The 17,930-nt window shown below is 37.1% G+C and overlaps 1 protein-coding gene across 3 annotated transcripts in view; it reads left to right on the top strand.

Annotated features, from left to right (window-relative positions):
* Positions 1 to 17,144, top strand: part of LPIN1 (lipin 1) — a 79,710-nt gene extending 62,566 nt beyond the window's left edge. For all 3 annotated transcript variants that reach the window (XM_036380156.1, XM_036380154.2, XM_036380155.1), the window contains 8 exons: positions 301 to 374; positions 2,343 to 2,487; positions 5,139 to 5,287; positions 6,909 to 6,995; positions 8,387 to 8,539; positions 10,385 to 10,499; positions 12,625 to 12,728; positions 13,581 to 17,144. In XM_036380156.1, coding sequence (XP_036236049.1) covers positions 301 to 374; positions 2,343 to 2,487; positions 5,139 to 5,287; positions 6,909 to 6,995; positions 8,387 to 8,539; positions 10,385 to 10,499; positions 12,625 to 12,728; positions 13,581 to 13,740 — 987 coding nt within the window. In that variant the 3' untranslated portion in view covers positions 13,741 to 17,144. The remainder of the gene's footprint in view (positions 1 to 300; positions 375 to 2,342; positions 2,488 to 5,138; positions 5,288 to 6,908; positions 6,996 to 8,386; positions 8,540 to 10,384; positions 10,500 to 12,624; positions 12,729 to 13,580) is intronic.
* Positions 17,145 to 17,930: the final 786 nt, after the last annotated feature.

Genomic DNA, 17,930 nt, shown 5'->3' with positions numbered 1-17,930 from the left:
GCTATGGAGTTGACCCCAGAACTTCAACAGTACTAGATGTTAAACCTGATATTTCTCTACTTCTTCCCTGTAAAACTTAATCTTAATTATTGCTCTGAGTTTATAGTTGCAGTTTTTAGTTCTTTGTACTGCCTTTATTCTTTAAGGGTTTTATTTTGCCTACAAACAAAGGAGACAAACACATGCTTGATTTTTACCAAGTCTATACAAGGCAGAATTTGATTTTCAACTATTTTTCTAAAAACATCTACTCTCTGCTTAACAGGAGGTGCACAGCTACTAATACTTGTATTTTTACAGGAAACAAAGCCAGAGCAAGGCATGAGTGAGAGTGGACTTACAGAAGAATCTTCACAGATGAGCAGGGCAAACAGGTACACCCAAAATCATCTGTACCTGAAACAAGCAAGAGTGATCATTTAAAATGAAAGCAAGTTACCTCAGCTATTCAAACAAAGAAATACTGTGTCAGTGAAATACTTTAAATTTGTTACTCATTGCACCACAGAAGTCCAAGTAGGAGGCCCCTACTGGCATTTCTGTGGTTTGGCTGGCAGCTCTGGGACTCTAATTCCAGCCCCTTGGAAACACACTCTAATTGGAGCAGTTCTCCAAAGCTACATGTATTTCTCTAGAGTTTTTAAGGGAACATCATAGATGAGACCAAGCTGTTGTCAGATCCCAGTTGCCTAAATTTTTTTATTTATTTAGATTTATGGCCTGACAAATTAATTGGTTCCTGCATATTTTGGGAAGTTAAGGGACTTCCCAGAGTGTTTTTCACAGGCAATAGTCATGGTTTTCTGTTGCTTCTTTCCAGGACTGCAGAAGCCTCTTCCTTGTGCTCCTAACAATCACACTATACAGCCGCAATCTCACCTTTGTGGGGTCCATGACATGAGTTTTAGCTTGCTTTAGAGGGATGAGTTAGCCAGGGACAGCTCTCCTACCTTGTCCCTTTTCTGTGCATATGCATCTTATTGTAAAGACATCTTGTTTATGCTGGCTGCAGTTACAGCTGAAATGGACCAGATTCAAATATTGCTTTATGCTCATTAAGTGAGGTTCAGGGGTCGCCCTTCTGAAACAAAAAGCTCTCATTCTTTCTGGTGGTCAGCAGTTGGAGTCCAGGCAAATGTGCTGGAAGGAGGATTCCTCATTCTGTAGGAGATTAGCTGTTGTCTCTGTTGCCTCTCTGAGACTGAGAACCAGAGTTAATTGGAAAGGCTGATTTTCCTTTTAAGGATGACAAGGGGTATATAGGTCTGTTTCGTACATGGTTGTTTAAAAACAAAGTTTAAAGTGGGATCAAGAGTTCAAGCAGACTAGATTCTGAAATTGGTATTCTTCTTAAACTTCATTTAAGTTTTACCGGGCCTTAGAAATCTCTCATTAAAAATTTATTGTTTGCAAGCAAAATATCACAAGTGGGATGTTGAGTAAAGCTTTTGAGATCACATGTCACAAAGGGTAAGATAGGCTTTTAAACATTGCTAGTCATGACATGCAGTACCTTGATATTGGGTCAAGACTACCAAACAAACCTCCAGGTGTGATTGCAGTGAAAGGCCAAATATTGATTGTTTTAAAGATCAGATCTGTAGGATCTGAAAGAGTTTTCACTTATGCCTACAGTGATAGGATTTTTTACTGTAGGAAAACATTCTTTCTGAGGAAGAATACCCTTAAGAAGTTTCTAAAAATGGTTGTAGGAGAACAAAAGTAATTATTCCAATGTGTATTTAAACAGAATACTGTGAGGGAGCTCAGGTTTTATGACTTTCCATCATTGTATTCTGAACAGGGTAATCCTGCAAATCCCGGAAATGAATAATCCTGTTATTTGAAGCTGCTCATTGAAAGAACACGAGGAGTTACTTTACTTAATAAAACTTCTATAACCTGCATTTTTTTTAAATTAATTTTTAGATTCTTTGGGGGAGGAGAGAAGAGGGAAAGAGAAATCCAGCATAGCAAGTGCCTCTTCTTTTGAGAACAGAGGATTTTTAAAGTTATAATATCTAATGGGTATTATTTTTTCATCATATGAGATTTTTGAGTTAATATAATACATTAATTTATATTCATTAAATTTAAATAATGAAAATTGTTATTGACTTGCCTGTAACAATCCAAGTTTGAATAATGGGCAATGTGTGAATGAAAGTTTGGTACTTCATTGATATATTAAAACCCATGATATGAATGACCTCCTGTGAGACAGTATTGGTAGCAGAGAATCAATGACTTCTTTGGTGACTCACTGTTAATGCATTTTTAATGGCTACTGAGATGCATTTACGGGCATGATAACATCATTTTCTGTGTGTGCAATGTTCCAGAATAAAAGATGAATCTTCTTCAAGCGATGAAGACCCAAGAGCTGCCAAACAAAACCTCGGGTCATTGCAAGCCAACTCCAGTCATCTCTCATTATTGTCTGGAATCAGTTACAAAAAATCACTTCGACTCACTTCTGACCAACTTGTGAGTTAATTTTACATCCTTGTCCTGAAATGGCATTTCTAATACAACAGAAATCTTTACTGTTTTTCAGGCTTCAAAGCTTAATTAGCTCTTACGTCTTGCCTTTAATTCTCTCTCATTATATTTTTCAAAAAAGCCTTTTCCCTTCTCTTTTCTGTATTAAACATGAATGTTGTTCCTTGCAGCAAGTGCTGAGGTTTGGAGGTGGGATGTCATTTAGAAAAATATCAAATTCCAAATTGTGTATTTGTCACCTGAGTAAGTGTATTGGAACCACATCCTTCCTTGTAGTATGTGAAATGTGTATATGTTAACAGGCCTCTCTTCTTTCTCCTTCCTCTCTTTTCCTTTTTCCTCATTTATAGGCAGATAGTCATATTTTGCATAAATAGTTTTCTGTTAGTAACTTCTGAAAAAGCTGCTTTTGAATTTATAATGAGGCCAGGCTATTGATTTCTTTGGAGCTTATTTGAAGCCAGTTCTTTTCCTCTGTGACAGAGGTGTTTTGGCTAATGATGACAAAACTGTTGCAGTTTTGTGTTCTGTACATTTCAATTTGATCTGGAAAAATGGGCTACTATAGGGAAATACTTCTTGTCATCTTAGGTACAGATAATTAATTTTCTGAAGGAAACCCACATGAGGCATACAGCATTTAACAGCCCATCACTCACTGCCTGGATAATTTGTAAGAAATGCAGTTTTTCCCAAGAGACAGATGAGATGTGTTGGGTATTTTCTGTTGGAAAGAGAGAGCAGGGGTTACACAAATAAAGTGGGACTTCACAGTTTCAGAAACCTTGCAGAAATTAGCTGAAGTTAAAACTTCTCTTAAATGGTTTAAAAGTGGGGGAGATTCACCAGTTACCTATGAGTTCTGCATTCTCACCTCCTTTTCACTTTTTAGCTAATTGAAAAGTTGCAGTGAAAGATAATGAAGAAAAAGATGCACAAAGAGGGTTAAATTCCTACAGGTCTTGGGAAAATGAACATCTAGCTTCAGAAATAGAATCAAATCAGTAGCCTCTTGTCTCACATGTCACTAAGTGGCACAGGAGACAGTGAAGAGCAGAAAAGTAGGAGAGTTAAGGTTAGTTAGTGCAGGCTGAAAGGTAACAGTTCATGTGGTGTGAGAGGTCTGTTATTTTACAAAAAAGATAAAATAATGAAGAACACAAATCCCCCTAGCAGAGATCTTAATTAGAGCTTATGGAACTTTTTGTTACATTTCTCTCTGCATACGCATCTTTCTTTTGGAGTGGGAAGGGCCCATAGATGGTCCCTATTCCATAATTTATTACTGTTTGTGAACATTTGGGGATTTTTTTAAATTTACCTGACTGTGAAACAGAATTTTTTTGTTTATTTGTTTTGTTCTGTTCTATAAATCAATGCCTAATATACACCACACAGGGTAAGCCTCTGGTGTTGTCTTTTAGAATACTTCTACTGAAAGCAATAAAATTCAGTGTGACCAAATTGGGTTGACTGGTTGGATGGCAGGTGCCCAGCCAAGCCGCTCTGTCACTCCCCTTCTCAGTGGGACGGGGGAGAGAACATAAGGTGGATAAACAAAGAGAAAAACAAGTATATTCTCTGCTTCCCACCAGTGAGGGATGCTCAGCCACTTCCCAGAAAGCAGGGCTTCAGCTGTGGGAGGCAAACATTGTAAAATAACAAATTCCCCTCGTTCCTCCTCCTTTCCTTAACTTTTATATCTAAGCTGATGTCATATGGTAGGGAATACCCCTTTGGTTAATTTGGATCATCTGGCCTGGTTGTGTCCCCTCCCAGGACCCTGCCCACCCCCAGCCCCTTGATGGGGAAGGAATGTTGGAGAGACAGTGCTGGTGCTTTGGCAGTGCTGCTCAGCAGTGCCCAAAACACCAACACCTTTCCAGCTGCCAGTGCAAAGCACAGCACTGTGACGATGGCTGTGGGGAGGTGAGCTCCAGCTTAGCCAGACCTATAACAATTTCCACCCCACTCCATACCATTTGTATCACACTCAGGTCCCACATAATTTATGTATCTTCTAACTGTTCCATTGTATTTATTTCTCATTATAGAGATCTCCTTGCCCACAGATTCAATTTAACTACATCCTTAATCATCTCTATACCAAACATACATTTCATTAACTACTATCCTATCCTTTCATAGATATATACTACTTTCCCATTCCATGGGCTTCCTCCACCCCTCCCTATCCATGACTTGGGCTCCATTGCATCGGAATGGGTGGTCAGGAGAGGAGAGCAGCATACCTGATTGTTGGCACCAACACGGGTCCAGCTCGGGTCATCAGATCATTTCCCTCGCTCCTTGCAAAATTCATTCTTCACCAGTTCATGTCGTTGCTGTTACTTTGCTTTCTGCAGCCTACAATTTACACCACAGATTATTTTTCGCCCAGTGTTAAATCTCCCTGAGGCACATACTGGTTCTCCCTATCCTTCTGAATTACCCCCCAAGTACACCCTGGTCTTTGGCCAAAAAAAATCCCACAAATGGATTTGACTTTATGGGAGGAGAAATCCACACCAGCTTCCCCAGCCAAAAACACCAAGGCAATGCTCATGTGCAGCTTTTACACTGTGTCCATTTTACATGCTTAGGTTGTTGATCACCTTGCTGATAATGTCTTGCAGAAAAGCTTAAAGCTCAAGAATGGCCCTAATGATGTGACCTTTAGTGTTACAACCCAATATCAAGGCACTTGCCGCTGTGAAGGCACCATTTACCTATGGAATTGGGATGATAAAGTTGTTATTTCTGATATTGATGGAACAATCACACGGTGAGTTCATGAACAGGGAGAGGCTTTATATACAAGGATTTTCCTCTTTAGTTTAAAGGAAAATATAATTAACAAGGAGTGTTAATCATAAAATCTTCATATACAAGTGTTTTGGGACGTTTTATTTCTTGGTTTTGGGTTGTTTGGTTTTTTTTTTTTAATTTTTTTTAATTTTTACATTTGGCTTTCAAACAATACAACAATCTTTAGTTGAATTCGTAATTTAATAGACACATGCCATATGTACCCATTATTTGTTATCTATTGGCGTTTCATGATAGTATTGGAGGACCTTCTGCAAAATCCTGACCTTTTTGTTGCATCACACTCATGATGTAGGTAATAATTAAATATGAAGGAGTAATTAAAAAGAAGAAATATGAATTTTGTTTTAAATGACTCCTGGCGCATTCCGGTCTTAGGCATTATTACTTAGAAGACTAGACTCCAAAATCAATGTCAGAACTAGAATCTGATGGAGAGTTTCAGATTAGTACTTTGGGTAAAACTCATAATTTTGGAGTGACCAAAAGGTTTTATTGACTTGCTGGTTTCTATTTATTTATTGTATTTAACACTAGGGAAAACAATTGTGTGTGTAACAGGGAAAGCATGAAATAAAAATACAAGCATTGTCTTTTGTAGTGAGATGTTTAATTTGTTTTGAAATTAATTTATTTCAAAATCAAACTTAGCTATATCTAATTAGGAAAAAAACAAGGAAAAATAATTTTCAAGAGCAGTCTGTGGGAAATAAAATACTTGATTTAGACTGAAATTGTCTTCTTCCTTGTGATTTATCCATTGTATGTCAAACTTCTCGTTTGGTGCCAATGTAAATTAACATCTCTCCCCACTTTGCTTTCTTAAGCTTCAGTGAAGTGAGTGGGATCTATTCCCTCTGCTGTTGATCTGCCCAGAGTTATTGAATCACTTCACCTTACAATGCCAGTGCAAATCCAACCTAAGCCACTGTCTAATATTTCTTCCTCTAAGATGCAAGTTATTCAGGGTGTGGACTTCTTACTGTGTATCTGTACAGTACTTTGTCAAGCAAGATGCTCATTTGCACTATTTGTTATTATAGTGTAAATATTTTTCTATCATATAAAGCCAGAAATACATTGAAGCCAGAACGAATATTTGAAAATAGTTTACACCTGACCAACTCCTGGCTTAATGTGGAGAAGTTAGTTTGAAGTAAGCTAAAATGTGACTTACCTCATACTTTAAATTTCTCATAAATGTCCATTATGGGTAGGTTTGGTTTATTTAGAAAACATTTAACATATACCTCAAAAATTATGTTTAGCATTGGTGGCCTCCTAGAGGTCTGAGTGATGCTTGTATGCTGTGACTTCTGTATTACCTTTTGGGGCACAAGCTTATCCATCTTGGGGCACAGGAGTAATTTAAACAACATGGCCAAGGATGAGCATGTCAGTCTATCTAAAAAGAAAAGGGAATAAACTAATTTTCTTCTGATGACAATCAGTTCCTTACAGAATACCTTTTTCCATTTGCAGCTTCCAAGTAAGTTAGTGGGATTTGTATTAGACTTGACTGTTATTATAACTATGGGGTTTTTTCAGCTCACTTATATTGTTTTTCCTTTATTTAGGTCAGATACTTTAGGTCATATTTTGCCAACTCTTGGCAAAGACTGGACACACCAAGGGATTGCAAAGTTGTACCACAAAGTGAGCCAGTGAGTATTCAGTAAATCTGCATGCATCTGTGGCTTGTGTTTATTCATTTGTGTGTAAAAATTTAAATTTCTCTTGGCTTCTCTTAACCTATAAGGGTGTCAATTTCATCAATATCTTCTTGCTTTAGTGATGCTTACACAGTGTCAATGTCTCCTGCATGATATGCAGAGCAAAACCTGCTTTGTGACAACAAAAGCAAAAGCCCTCTATCTGTGAGTTTTCTTTTATTGCAAGAATGTCATCTTTTCTTATATATTTAAATTACCATGAACGTGTGAGGAGCCTCTGGTTCACATCACTACTCTCCTCTTAGTTAATCTGATTTGTTCTGTGTACTAGAGTTATGCTAAGGATCGTTTATTGCTTTTTGTTTTACATGGATGATGAATTATAAATTATGGATATTGGAATCTAAATTATGCCAGAGACACTTCTCTGCATGTTAGACAAACATGTTCACAGAAAAGACAGGACAGTCTGGAAATTCACATGCTGAGTTTTATGTATAACCTCTGCATTACATTTGGTGGAAATGTTAATTAATTTTTTTAATTGCAGTTGTTATTTCTGTGCCTACCAGCATTATCAGTTGTTAGGGCTTTGATGATCATAAACATAGGGCAAAAAATAGATTTGAGTCATGTTGGTTTTCAAATTACTGAGTTAATTATGTCGTGGCTATATTACAGCTGAACACCATATAAATGCTTAATAGTTAGATCTAATGACCATGCGTGTGCTGAATACAGTCTGTTTTATGAAAATTAATTTTTCAATAGGAATTGGAAAGTAAGCTGCTAAGTTGAGCTAATATAAGATAGGATTCCGTTCTAACATGAACAGAATCAAAGGCAACCTGTGACTAATGCCAATACTTTCATTTCAGTGTCAGGTTAAAGATTACTTCTCATACTGTGTTTTGAAGCTCAAGTTGTTCCGGCTTGAGAAAATGTGTTATTGCTGGACATCTTTTTTTGTAGAGGCCCGAGAGGCAGGAATGCAACACTGTTAATACAACAAAGGCCAATATACCATTGTCTGCTTCATGCCAAATGTTTTCCTCTTTGCAGATGTCTTTCCAGTTAATTCTAAGGAGAATGGTTCCACCAGGCAGGGGTGGAAAGATAACCATAAGGAGTCACAAGTCCTGAGAGGAGCAGAGATAAATGAGCCCTCTTTAGGTGTAATCACTAAATGCAGCAGGGCTAGATTGGTTTTAATTACCCAGTTTTCTGGCATAAATGTTTCTACTCTTTTTAAAATAAGTCTGGGTTAAACATACTGTTAAACAGCCATGATTGATTCATGTAAAAGTAAACCCTCAAAATTGTCACTATCTAAACACTTGCTTTATTTTTACAGTAGTTTCTTCTTTTATATCTGCTCACAGAAATGGATATAAATTTTTGTACTGCTCAGCACGAGCTATTGGAATGGCAGGCATGACCAGAGGATACTTGCACTGGGTCAATGAAAGAGGAACTGTGCTGCCTCAGGGGCCAGTTTTGCTGAGTCCAAGCAGCCTATTCTCAGCTCTTCACAGGTAATGCAATTTTGCTTTTACAGAGACAGAAACTAAGGTTGGTGGAGTCTGAATTATCAGCTTTTTTAAGTGGGAGTGCTTGAAATAATTAATAATTTAATTTTTTTTACATATTGGTGCAAAATTTAATTAAGAAATTTTGTTAGAGAAAGACCAAAATTCAGTAGTTACTCATTATCTAGTTTTGCCTAGTTTATATCTTAGGTGTATATTAAGGCACAGCTGTGTTCACTGTTTACCAGTAGGTACTGCTTGGTGACTTCATGTGTTTAACATTGTGTGTTCATATTTAGAGAGAAATGTCCACATTTTTCCAATATTTCTGTGGGCATTTTCATAGCCATCATTCTTGTCTTTACCTGTAAGGTGTTCCAGTTAGCATAAGTATATTTTTGTGGAAGGTTATTTCTTGATGGGTTTTGAAGAAATTCATGTGAAAATGAAATGAACTTTCTATATGCCTGACTTCACTGTGGGATTCTGTGAGGACAATGTTATCTTTCCTAGGTGTTGAACTGGGGTGAGTGAATAATAACAGCACAGATTATGAATATTGTACCTTCTGCCTAATGCAGCGAAGCATGTCAAGTGATTACTGAAAATATTTTAAGCTGTTAAAAGCTGCTGTGACAAGATATATTTCATTAGAATTTTTAATGGAAGGTTGTTCAGATGTTCTCCTGATTGAGTGACATGCTACAGGCTGTCTTACCAGCCACATTCTAAATATAAGAAACCATGGAGGAATTAGAGTGCACTTCTCAGACTGATTAAGTACTAAATGCAGTGAAAGGTAGTTACTGCTATCTTATGCTCCTTGTATCTAGAGATACCTTTAAAATGATACTCCTTTTGGTATCTTGTTTAGACTAAGGAATGCCCATCTTTCAGTGTACACTATTGTAACTTCTGAGGTGTGTGGGCAATAAATTACTTCACTGTTTTATCCATAAATTTAATCCTTGTAAGTTTGAGATCAAGTGTATGTGAGACTGAGGAAAGGTGGTTTTTATTCATCTTTTGCACATTCTCAGGCCTTGATTTATACATGGATCCAAAGGGTTGCTTTACTCCCATGACACTTCTGTACTATTCACATCTTCCTTGACATTTGTGTTGGTACTAGGATCTTGGATTCTGAGCTTCTTAAGTGTTTTTGTGTCATGCTGGCATCTTCCTATGTTATGGGAACTCCAGACTCTGCCACCTGTTCAGTCCTCTTGCCAAGAGAAGTTGTTGTGAAAGGGCTTTTGCCCAGAAATGAGATAACTCCTGTGTTCATTAATGAATTCTCTATTCTGCAAGAAGCAGCTGAAGAGAAATAGAAGATTCCTTAATTCCTTAACTTTTGCTAATCAGCAGTGGTGGTGAACCTGACTCTAATTCTGTCTTAACAGGCTGAGGTGCTTCTAGCACATATGGTGATTGCAATTGTTTTAACAATAAAATTTCAAAAAAAAAAACCCAGCACCATAAACAATGAGGGCTAATATAATCTATGAACCATTCTGCAGTTCTCAGGAGGCAGTTTACTTGGTGAGAGTTTATGTCTCATAAGGATTGATTTAGCAGCTACTCCCTGTAATCCAGTATCCTTGCTCAGTAAGCCGTCATTGTAATGTAGGCTTCAATAGAAGTTACCTTGTTTCAGAGGATTTATTTAATGTGCCCATTATGTAAGCTTGGGAATACTGCTCTGTTTTCATGGGCAATCTGACTTCTGAAAGATTTATTGGAGAAGGGTGGATGCAGTAGTATCTAGCCAGGTGAAAATGTTGAATAAAGATAAAATGGTTTGTGGTGTATTTCATGTATACTTATTCAGCTTCCTTTTTATCGTTTCAGGGAGGTCATAGAAAAGAAGCCAGAAAAATTTAAAGTTCAGTGTTTGACAGACATCAAGAATTTGTTTTATCCTAACACAGAGCCCTTTTATGCTGCTTTTGGAAACAGACCTGCTGTAAGTAATAGCTGAATTTATTTTTGTTGCAGAGAACAGAAACATTGCTGTTATTTCGTGGTTGTGTTGTATTAGAACCTAGAAGCTTTAAATGAGAATTAGGCACAATTTTTTAGGCCCTGTACAAAAGAAAGTTAAGGTTAACTTTCTTAAGGTTCTTCCTCAAAAATACCATGATGTAGGATTCAGAGATGGAAGAGCAGCAAAGTAACTAGGTTATATCTGCATAAATTAGCAGTTAAGCTTGTGTAGAAACAGTAATCTCATTTTAATCCACACAGATACAGTGGCAGTGAGGTAACTGTGGACAGACAGAAAATATTCCAGATTAATATTGGTGGGACTTACACTTCTCTAAGTACACTCAGATAACCTTGAATGTCCCATCAAAGTCAAAAGCTCCTATTTTGTATGGAAAGTGATATATTTGACATAGAAAAGGATATGTCCAATATGATATATTGGACATAGAAAAGGATGGAAAGTGATATATTAGACATAGAAAATGAAAAACAGATCCATCACCTTTTGGAAGACTGGATATTTGGGCTATAGAAAGCTCCTGTCCTGGACCAAAGAATGCTGTTAAGAGAAGGAAACAGTCTCATGGGCTTGAGGACCCTGGCATGTAATTACCCCTTCTTTAAAAGCATTTTGTCAGAGGTTACAGAGGTCCTCACTATCCCACTGCTGTATTGAACTGTTATATTATAGGCAGCTAAGTTTCCATTATCAAGGCACCTTTAAACATGATTATGAAATGACATTTTAAAAACTGTGATGTTGTATTATGGATAATAACTACCTCTAGTTCCATTTTTTTTTTTTGAACCTCAGGGAAACATGCATTAAAATAATGATTTTATTTCAACACTATTTTAAGTTAAACAGTAAGTTACTGTTTCTGAAGTAATCACTCTCATGCTTGCTGCCAGCATGCAGGCTTGAGGTGTGCAATGTGCCATGGGTTTTGTATAGCTCAGGATCACAACTTTCTCAGTTTTCTGCTCTGGGTTTTCTGTTGTTTTTCTATTTTGGTTTTTTTTGGAAGTTGGTTTGTTGTTGTTGTTGTTTTGTTATGTTTTTGGTTTCAATTCTTTTTTCCAAGAACAAACTCAGGGAAATTTCTGTACACATGGGTGTTAGAGGTGTGGACAGTGTTTGGACTGCCATGATGCTGAATTCTTGAAGTGACTGCTCTTCACTTTTGTTCAGTTACTTAATTTTTTTGAACAGTCTTAACAATATAGAAATAATAATAAACTTTGTGGTTTCATTAACGTTCCAGTTTTTCACCATCTTGGCTTTTGAAACCATGATTTATGTTAGCAAAATGGAAACTGGTTTTGCTCTGATCTTCTGGGAGATATTTTCAATTTTGGTTTTCTCAAGCTTTTCGTCAGAGCAGATCAAAACTTATTTATTGTTTTCTTTAACAATATGAATTTTGTAGAAGACATTCTTAATTCTGACTTCTAACTGTACTTTCCATAGTTGTATCTGCATTACCTGCTGTGGCTCACTGCTGCTGTTTTAGCATCTATATCTTGCTTTCCCTTCTGTTTCCCTTGTTCTGACATGGAGTATGCCATATGAATATGCCACAAATCTGAACTCGAGCTAAGTGATGGCTTTGGTATAGACATATTTGTTATGAATTTTGTGACCTTGCCCTTAAAAAATAACTCCTGTTTTATGTGTCAGTTACATTTTAACCTCTGGACACTGTTGTAACATACTTGGTACAATGCACACAGGACATTAAATATTCTCTGAAAGAAAAATGAAAGTGTTAATGTGCTCTTACACCAAATGTCATTAGTTCTTTACTGAATGTTATTATTGTGTCAAGGGAAGTTAACTGAAAAAAATGAACATAATTTTGATTAACAGTTTAAACTGAAGTGGCAAACTTCTTATCTAGCAGGAAATTGTCTGTTTCATGAACATTTCATTAGATTGACCTCATTTGTAACATAATGGAGAATTTCAGGCACACAATAACTAGATAAATTTAGTACCAGTTCTGTGTAAATATGTTCTTTTGTGTAATATATTACAGCAAGATTACACATGATTTTGCAAAGGCAGAATCATGATTTTTCTTCTTTTTTATTCTTTTTAGGATGTTTATTCATACAAACAAGTGGGGGTTTCTTTAAACAGGATATTTACAGTTAACCCTAAAGGAGAACTTATACAAGAGCATGCAAAGACAAACATCTCATCGTAAGTAATCTCTTATTCCTAACACTTCATGGACTAAAATTCATTTACTCTAGCTTATGACTCAAGTTGCCCATAGATCCATTCAATTTTAGTAATTAAAGATTCTTTAGAATACTTCAAACCAAACAAAAAAGATTTAGATTAAAATACAGACTTTCCACTTCCCTTCAGCTAAACTGACAAAAAGAATTTTTTTATATTTAATATAATAAATTCCATCTACTTTATTCATGTAAAAGATTTAAAAGTGGAGGATTTAGTCTGCATAAAAATGAGACTCGCTAGTGTGCTGATGCCATCTGCCTTTTCCTGGCCTTTTCAAAATTTCCTTTTCCTGGATCTCCTATCTAGAAGAGCCAGAAAACAAAATCTGAAGAGAGGGTCAAATGCTTCCAGAAAGATGCTTAGGCACTGTTAACCCCTAACACTGGAATGGCTTTTAGTAATTTTAAGTGTTGGTGTCCTTAATTGAAGGGCAGCCATATGTGTATCAAATATGAATAATCAGTTGAGCAGGGAGCTGCTTGAGCCAAGCTGGACAGAAATAGAGAAGCAGAATGTGGTGCTTGAATATTTTAGCAGATGATCTGGGTGTAAAATGGCATCTGTTTCTCACCAGGTAAGTATCATGTGTTAGAATGAATGGATTAGAATGAATTTTTTATCCTAACTGTGAATCCTGTCTGGAAGCTGGGCACCAAAATTCAATTTAGTTTTATTCCTTTGAGGAGGGTCACTTGTCCATTTTGTCCGTTTGTAAATGTAGTCACGCCTTAGTGATTGGGACGTTTAAAAAGTTCATAATAAAGATGATCTGAAATGGTTCAGCATTCTATTTTTTTTATTTTCCAGCTATGTCAGACTCTGTGAAGTGGTAGATCACATTTTCCCTTTGCTGAAAAGAAGTCATTCTTCAGACTTCCCTTGTTCTGACACCTACAGCCAGTTCACCTACTGGAGAGAACCTCTGCCACCATTTGAAACTCAGGATGTACATCCAGCCTCATCTTAACCATGTCTCCAAATTGTTGGTCTCACCTTAAAGACTGGGTTGGCTTGTGTTGAAAGGACATCACTTGGCTTTTGCTGTTGACAGTTCAGTTGGAATCTGTGAAGTTGTGAGCATTGTATTCTTCTGTTGTGAGCAAACTTAGGAATGCTTTTTCATACTTAGGTTTCCAGACAAGAGGAGTCTTGTTAGGAATAGGAGTTGCTTTTCTACGTCCTCTCCCAGGTCCTCAAATTTTGCCATGCACTTTCATTATATAAGGTCAATTAAAAGTGCAGTGATGTTGAGGTTGCAGGTAAACATGCCATAAGGTTGTAAAGTGATTCCACATCTGTTCTGCATCACTGAAGCCATCTTCCATCCTGTCAGAACCTCTTGCCAGTAAGGGAGCTGAAGGTGCTCACCATTCCTGACATTATCTGGTGACACAGACAGGGATTACAATCTAGATATCAAAATCCTTCTCTCTGAAGGAGCAAATGATTCCTCCTCTCTTCCCTTGCTTGACCAACAACTATTTGTTTAAGAGTTAATTACTGGTTGAGGTCCTCAGCAGATGTAAATCAGTGTAGCTGTCAAAACCAATTGAGCTGTGTTTGATTGATTCCAGCCTGTTTTGACATGGGACACTTCTGAGGAAATAAATTATATGTATTCTAAATAGAAAGTAAATGAAATAGGATGGCCAGATTCTTCCAGTCTTTCTCAGTTTGAGAACTATCATACTTTGGGAGTAGCTTTTTGGATCTGTATGTGTTCTAGTGGAAGATACAGGCCACTGTGGATAGTGCCCACCTTACTGAAGTGGGTGATTTTCAGTAAACACATCTTTCCTACGCGCAGTGTGCTGAGGTTGAAGATTTTTTTACTGAGCCAAAAACAGTAAGGATTTTATCAAAATGGAATAGTTTTGTTTGAAATATTATTTTGGTTAAAATGTGAATTCTGATGCTGGCGAATGACGCATCTCAGGTTTTTACTGTATGGATTTTTTTTTTGCTTTGTTTTGTATCACAAAGAATGGATACTTTTAGTGCAATTTACTCTCCTTTAAGATAATGAAATCTCCTTTTTTTCCTTTTTTTTCCATATTTATCCAGACACAAGCTGTAGATATTGCTTTTGACAGCCTTAAGACTGAACTGTGTGCACTAAAAGCAATACTGTGGATCAGTTGATAACGTTTTCCAAATGGTCTGCCTTTACACAATGTGGTACTTAAAATATGGACTCCAAGTGCCCACATGCCAAATGATTTCAAATATGTTGTAGATAGGAAAGAATTTTTTTTTCCTTTTGGAATATACTGAAAAGTCTAATTGTTCTCTGAAATGGCATCATGGGCTTCTATGTACATTGTATTTCAGTATGACTACACTGGTGGTTCACAAGCTGTGGTCTCTGCCAGCTTGTGATCTGAGGCTATGGTAAGTGTTTTGCAGCTGCTTTGTAGTGTTTTCACTTAAGAGTTTATTAACAGGAAGGCAGAGTGGTCCAGAAGAAGTTTTAAGATGTGATTATGGTTGTTTATCACCCAGAAATTTGGAAATGGCTGCTCTGTATCACATTTCTTTTGTAACAACAAATTCTGGTTTTGCATGTCAAGAGTGATAGCAGTGTAGATAGGATGGGAACTCTCTGGTAGGGGTTTTCTAAGTTTTACTACTGAAGACTTTATCTGGGTTCTAAGTGGGCCAATTTATGATTTCTCTGTGCCTTCAATAGTCATGAGAACAAGTGCAATGCTTTACATAGCTGCAGTGTGCAGTGGAGAGCCCTCCCTAAGTCTTCCTTTCACATGAACATTGCTACTTCAGGAAAGGTAAATATCTGCTTTGGACATATCAGGATTAGACACAAAGAGGAAGAAATGTGTGTTTGACATTTGTTTGACAAGTGTTTGACAACCCAGAACTGATTGTGTTCTCTTGAAAGTTTAAAGAAAATGCAAATATCTTTTTACTTCAAGGTGTAAGAAATATGGGGTGGATTTTCTGAAAGACAATCAGTGGGGATTGCAGATTGCCAAACTGAGATTGTTGCATCTCTAAATATAGCCACACTTTAATTATCTATTAATACTTGTCATTAATGATTGAATAAATTGACAGATGTACTAGCTGCATCCTATTTAAATTCCGTTTTGGTAAAGGCCTATTTCAAGCCATTTATTATATAAAATATATAAAATAAAACTAACTGTTCTCTTCAGTGAGAGGCTGTCAGTTTTGTGGTTTTTATCCTTAACAGTAGTTAAAATATGTTTTCCCAAGATGGTACACACAGCAACTCCCCCCAGAAAAGATGGTCCCTGAAAATTCTCCACAATTAAAGCCTGTGATATATTTATTTATAACTTAATAAATGGGCAATCCAGGGTTGTTTCTTGCCTTTAGTATTTAAAACCAAATGATAATGTGAATAAGGAACTGTTTTAATTGTCAGATTGTGGCCACAGTGCAGTGCTGGTACAGGTAACCCTGAGGTGCTGCAGAATCTGTCCCAGAGTTTTTCGAGATTTGGTTCAACAGGGTTATGGTTGACTTGATCTAGTGTTGGTATCCATCTGCTTTAAGGCTGAAGTTGGACTGCATGACCTCCAGGGGTCCCTTCTGACCAACTTTTCTGTGATTCTGTGACGTTCAGAGCTTCGCTTCTGAGTTGCTGCATCCCCCTTTGTATATGAAACTGAAATATAGCTGAACACTGTCAGGAATGTGTGTTGCTGTAACTTTTATCAAATTTACTGACAAAAAGGACACTTACATGAAAATCAGGGGTTTGACCTGCTAGAAGCATCACCATACTTTCCAGAACGTATAAGACATTTTGATTTGGTAGCTTTATAATTTTAGCATAATATTTAAACTGCTTTGTTAAATCATGTAGCAGAAAAATATATTAAAAAATGCTACTCTTTCTGTGAAAGAAAAAAAATCAACCTTGCTTGGAGTGTAATGCTGGTTTTTGTTACAGAAAGAATATGTTAACATAAGTATGCAGACACATTAAATCACAGTATATTCTATTCATACAATACACAGAAACTAGAATATGCAGCAGTGAGGAGGGACTAATGTTTATTTTCTTGATGCTGATGACCACACCACTCTAGCTGGGTCATGGGAGGGAGAGAATGTCGTACTTGTGACATTAGTTATGCTGAACATAAAATGTTACTGCTGTAATTTGGGGAAGGAGGAGAAAGAGGTATTGGATATTTTCTATTTGTAGATATAGTTTGTTATTATTTGAAAGCCTATTTATATACAGTGTTTACTCTGTATATGTATGTGCTACTGCAGTGATGAAAATAGTTTTAACACTTCATTTTGATCTGCTGAATGCAAAGAGTAGAAATATATATTGTAATAAAGGCAAAAATAAATTTTTTCCTGACTTTCCTATTTTTCTGTGTTCTTTGATAATGGCAGAGTGCTTTTGCACAACTGCTGAACATGTAAAGCATGGCTTTTGTATCTCCAGTCTCCACTGCCTGTTTCTTACTGGGGCTATCCAGTGTCACTTATATTAATTTTGCTGTTCAGCTGCAGTGTTTTACCCAGAGCCTTTTAAATCTGTAAGAGTTTACTGAGGGAGATGGGGCCAGGATCTGGGCCCTGGCTGTTTTGGGACATAGGAACAGCACCTTGGAGCCAAGAGCAACCAGACGCGAACTGGAGCAAATCAGAGCAGTTAGGAATCCTACCCCAGCCCAGAATTTTTGAATCTTCCTTTTGTCTAATTCCTAGTGTGACCTAAGCAAAAGCTGTCCATCTGTTTTGAATGGGGATGCTGCCATCCATCCATGGCAGTGAGACCAGATAGCCTGTTTTGTGGGCTTCTCTTTGACACAGGCCATCCTGCTGGGGAAAAGCCAATAACCTTTTCTCCTCCTGTCCCTGAGAACACAGTGGTGCCTTTTGCTCCCCTGCCAGGTTTGCTGAGCAGCCTCACTGCAGTACAGTGATACTGCCAGGCCTGTGAGTGCTGGTATGGAAACAAAGATGTTTGGGGTTGATAAGGCTCTGCGGCATCTCAAGTTCTCTGTTAAAAATACAAGAGTGGCCGTATTTGGGCAGCCTGCAGTCACTGCTTCTTCAGTTTTCTCTATCTTCTATATGTCTCTGCCTTGTATAAACATTTACCCTGGAGCTCTGGAGACAGACTTTGAAATTAAGGTACCCTTTTAA

This window comes from Molothrus ater, chromosome 3 (assembly GCF_012460135.2).
Source record: "Molothrus ater isolate BHLD 08-10-18 breed brown headed cowbird chromosome 3, BPBGC_Mater_1.1, whole genome shotgun sequence".
In the NCBI taxonomy this organism is placed as follows: domain Eukaryota; kingdom Metazoa; phylum Chordata; class Aves; order Passeriformes; family Icteridae; genus Molothrus; species Molothrus ater.
This window is presented reverse-complemented; position numbering and strand designations above follow the sequence as displayed.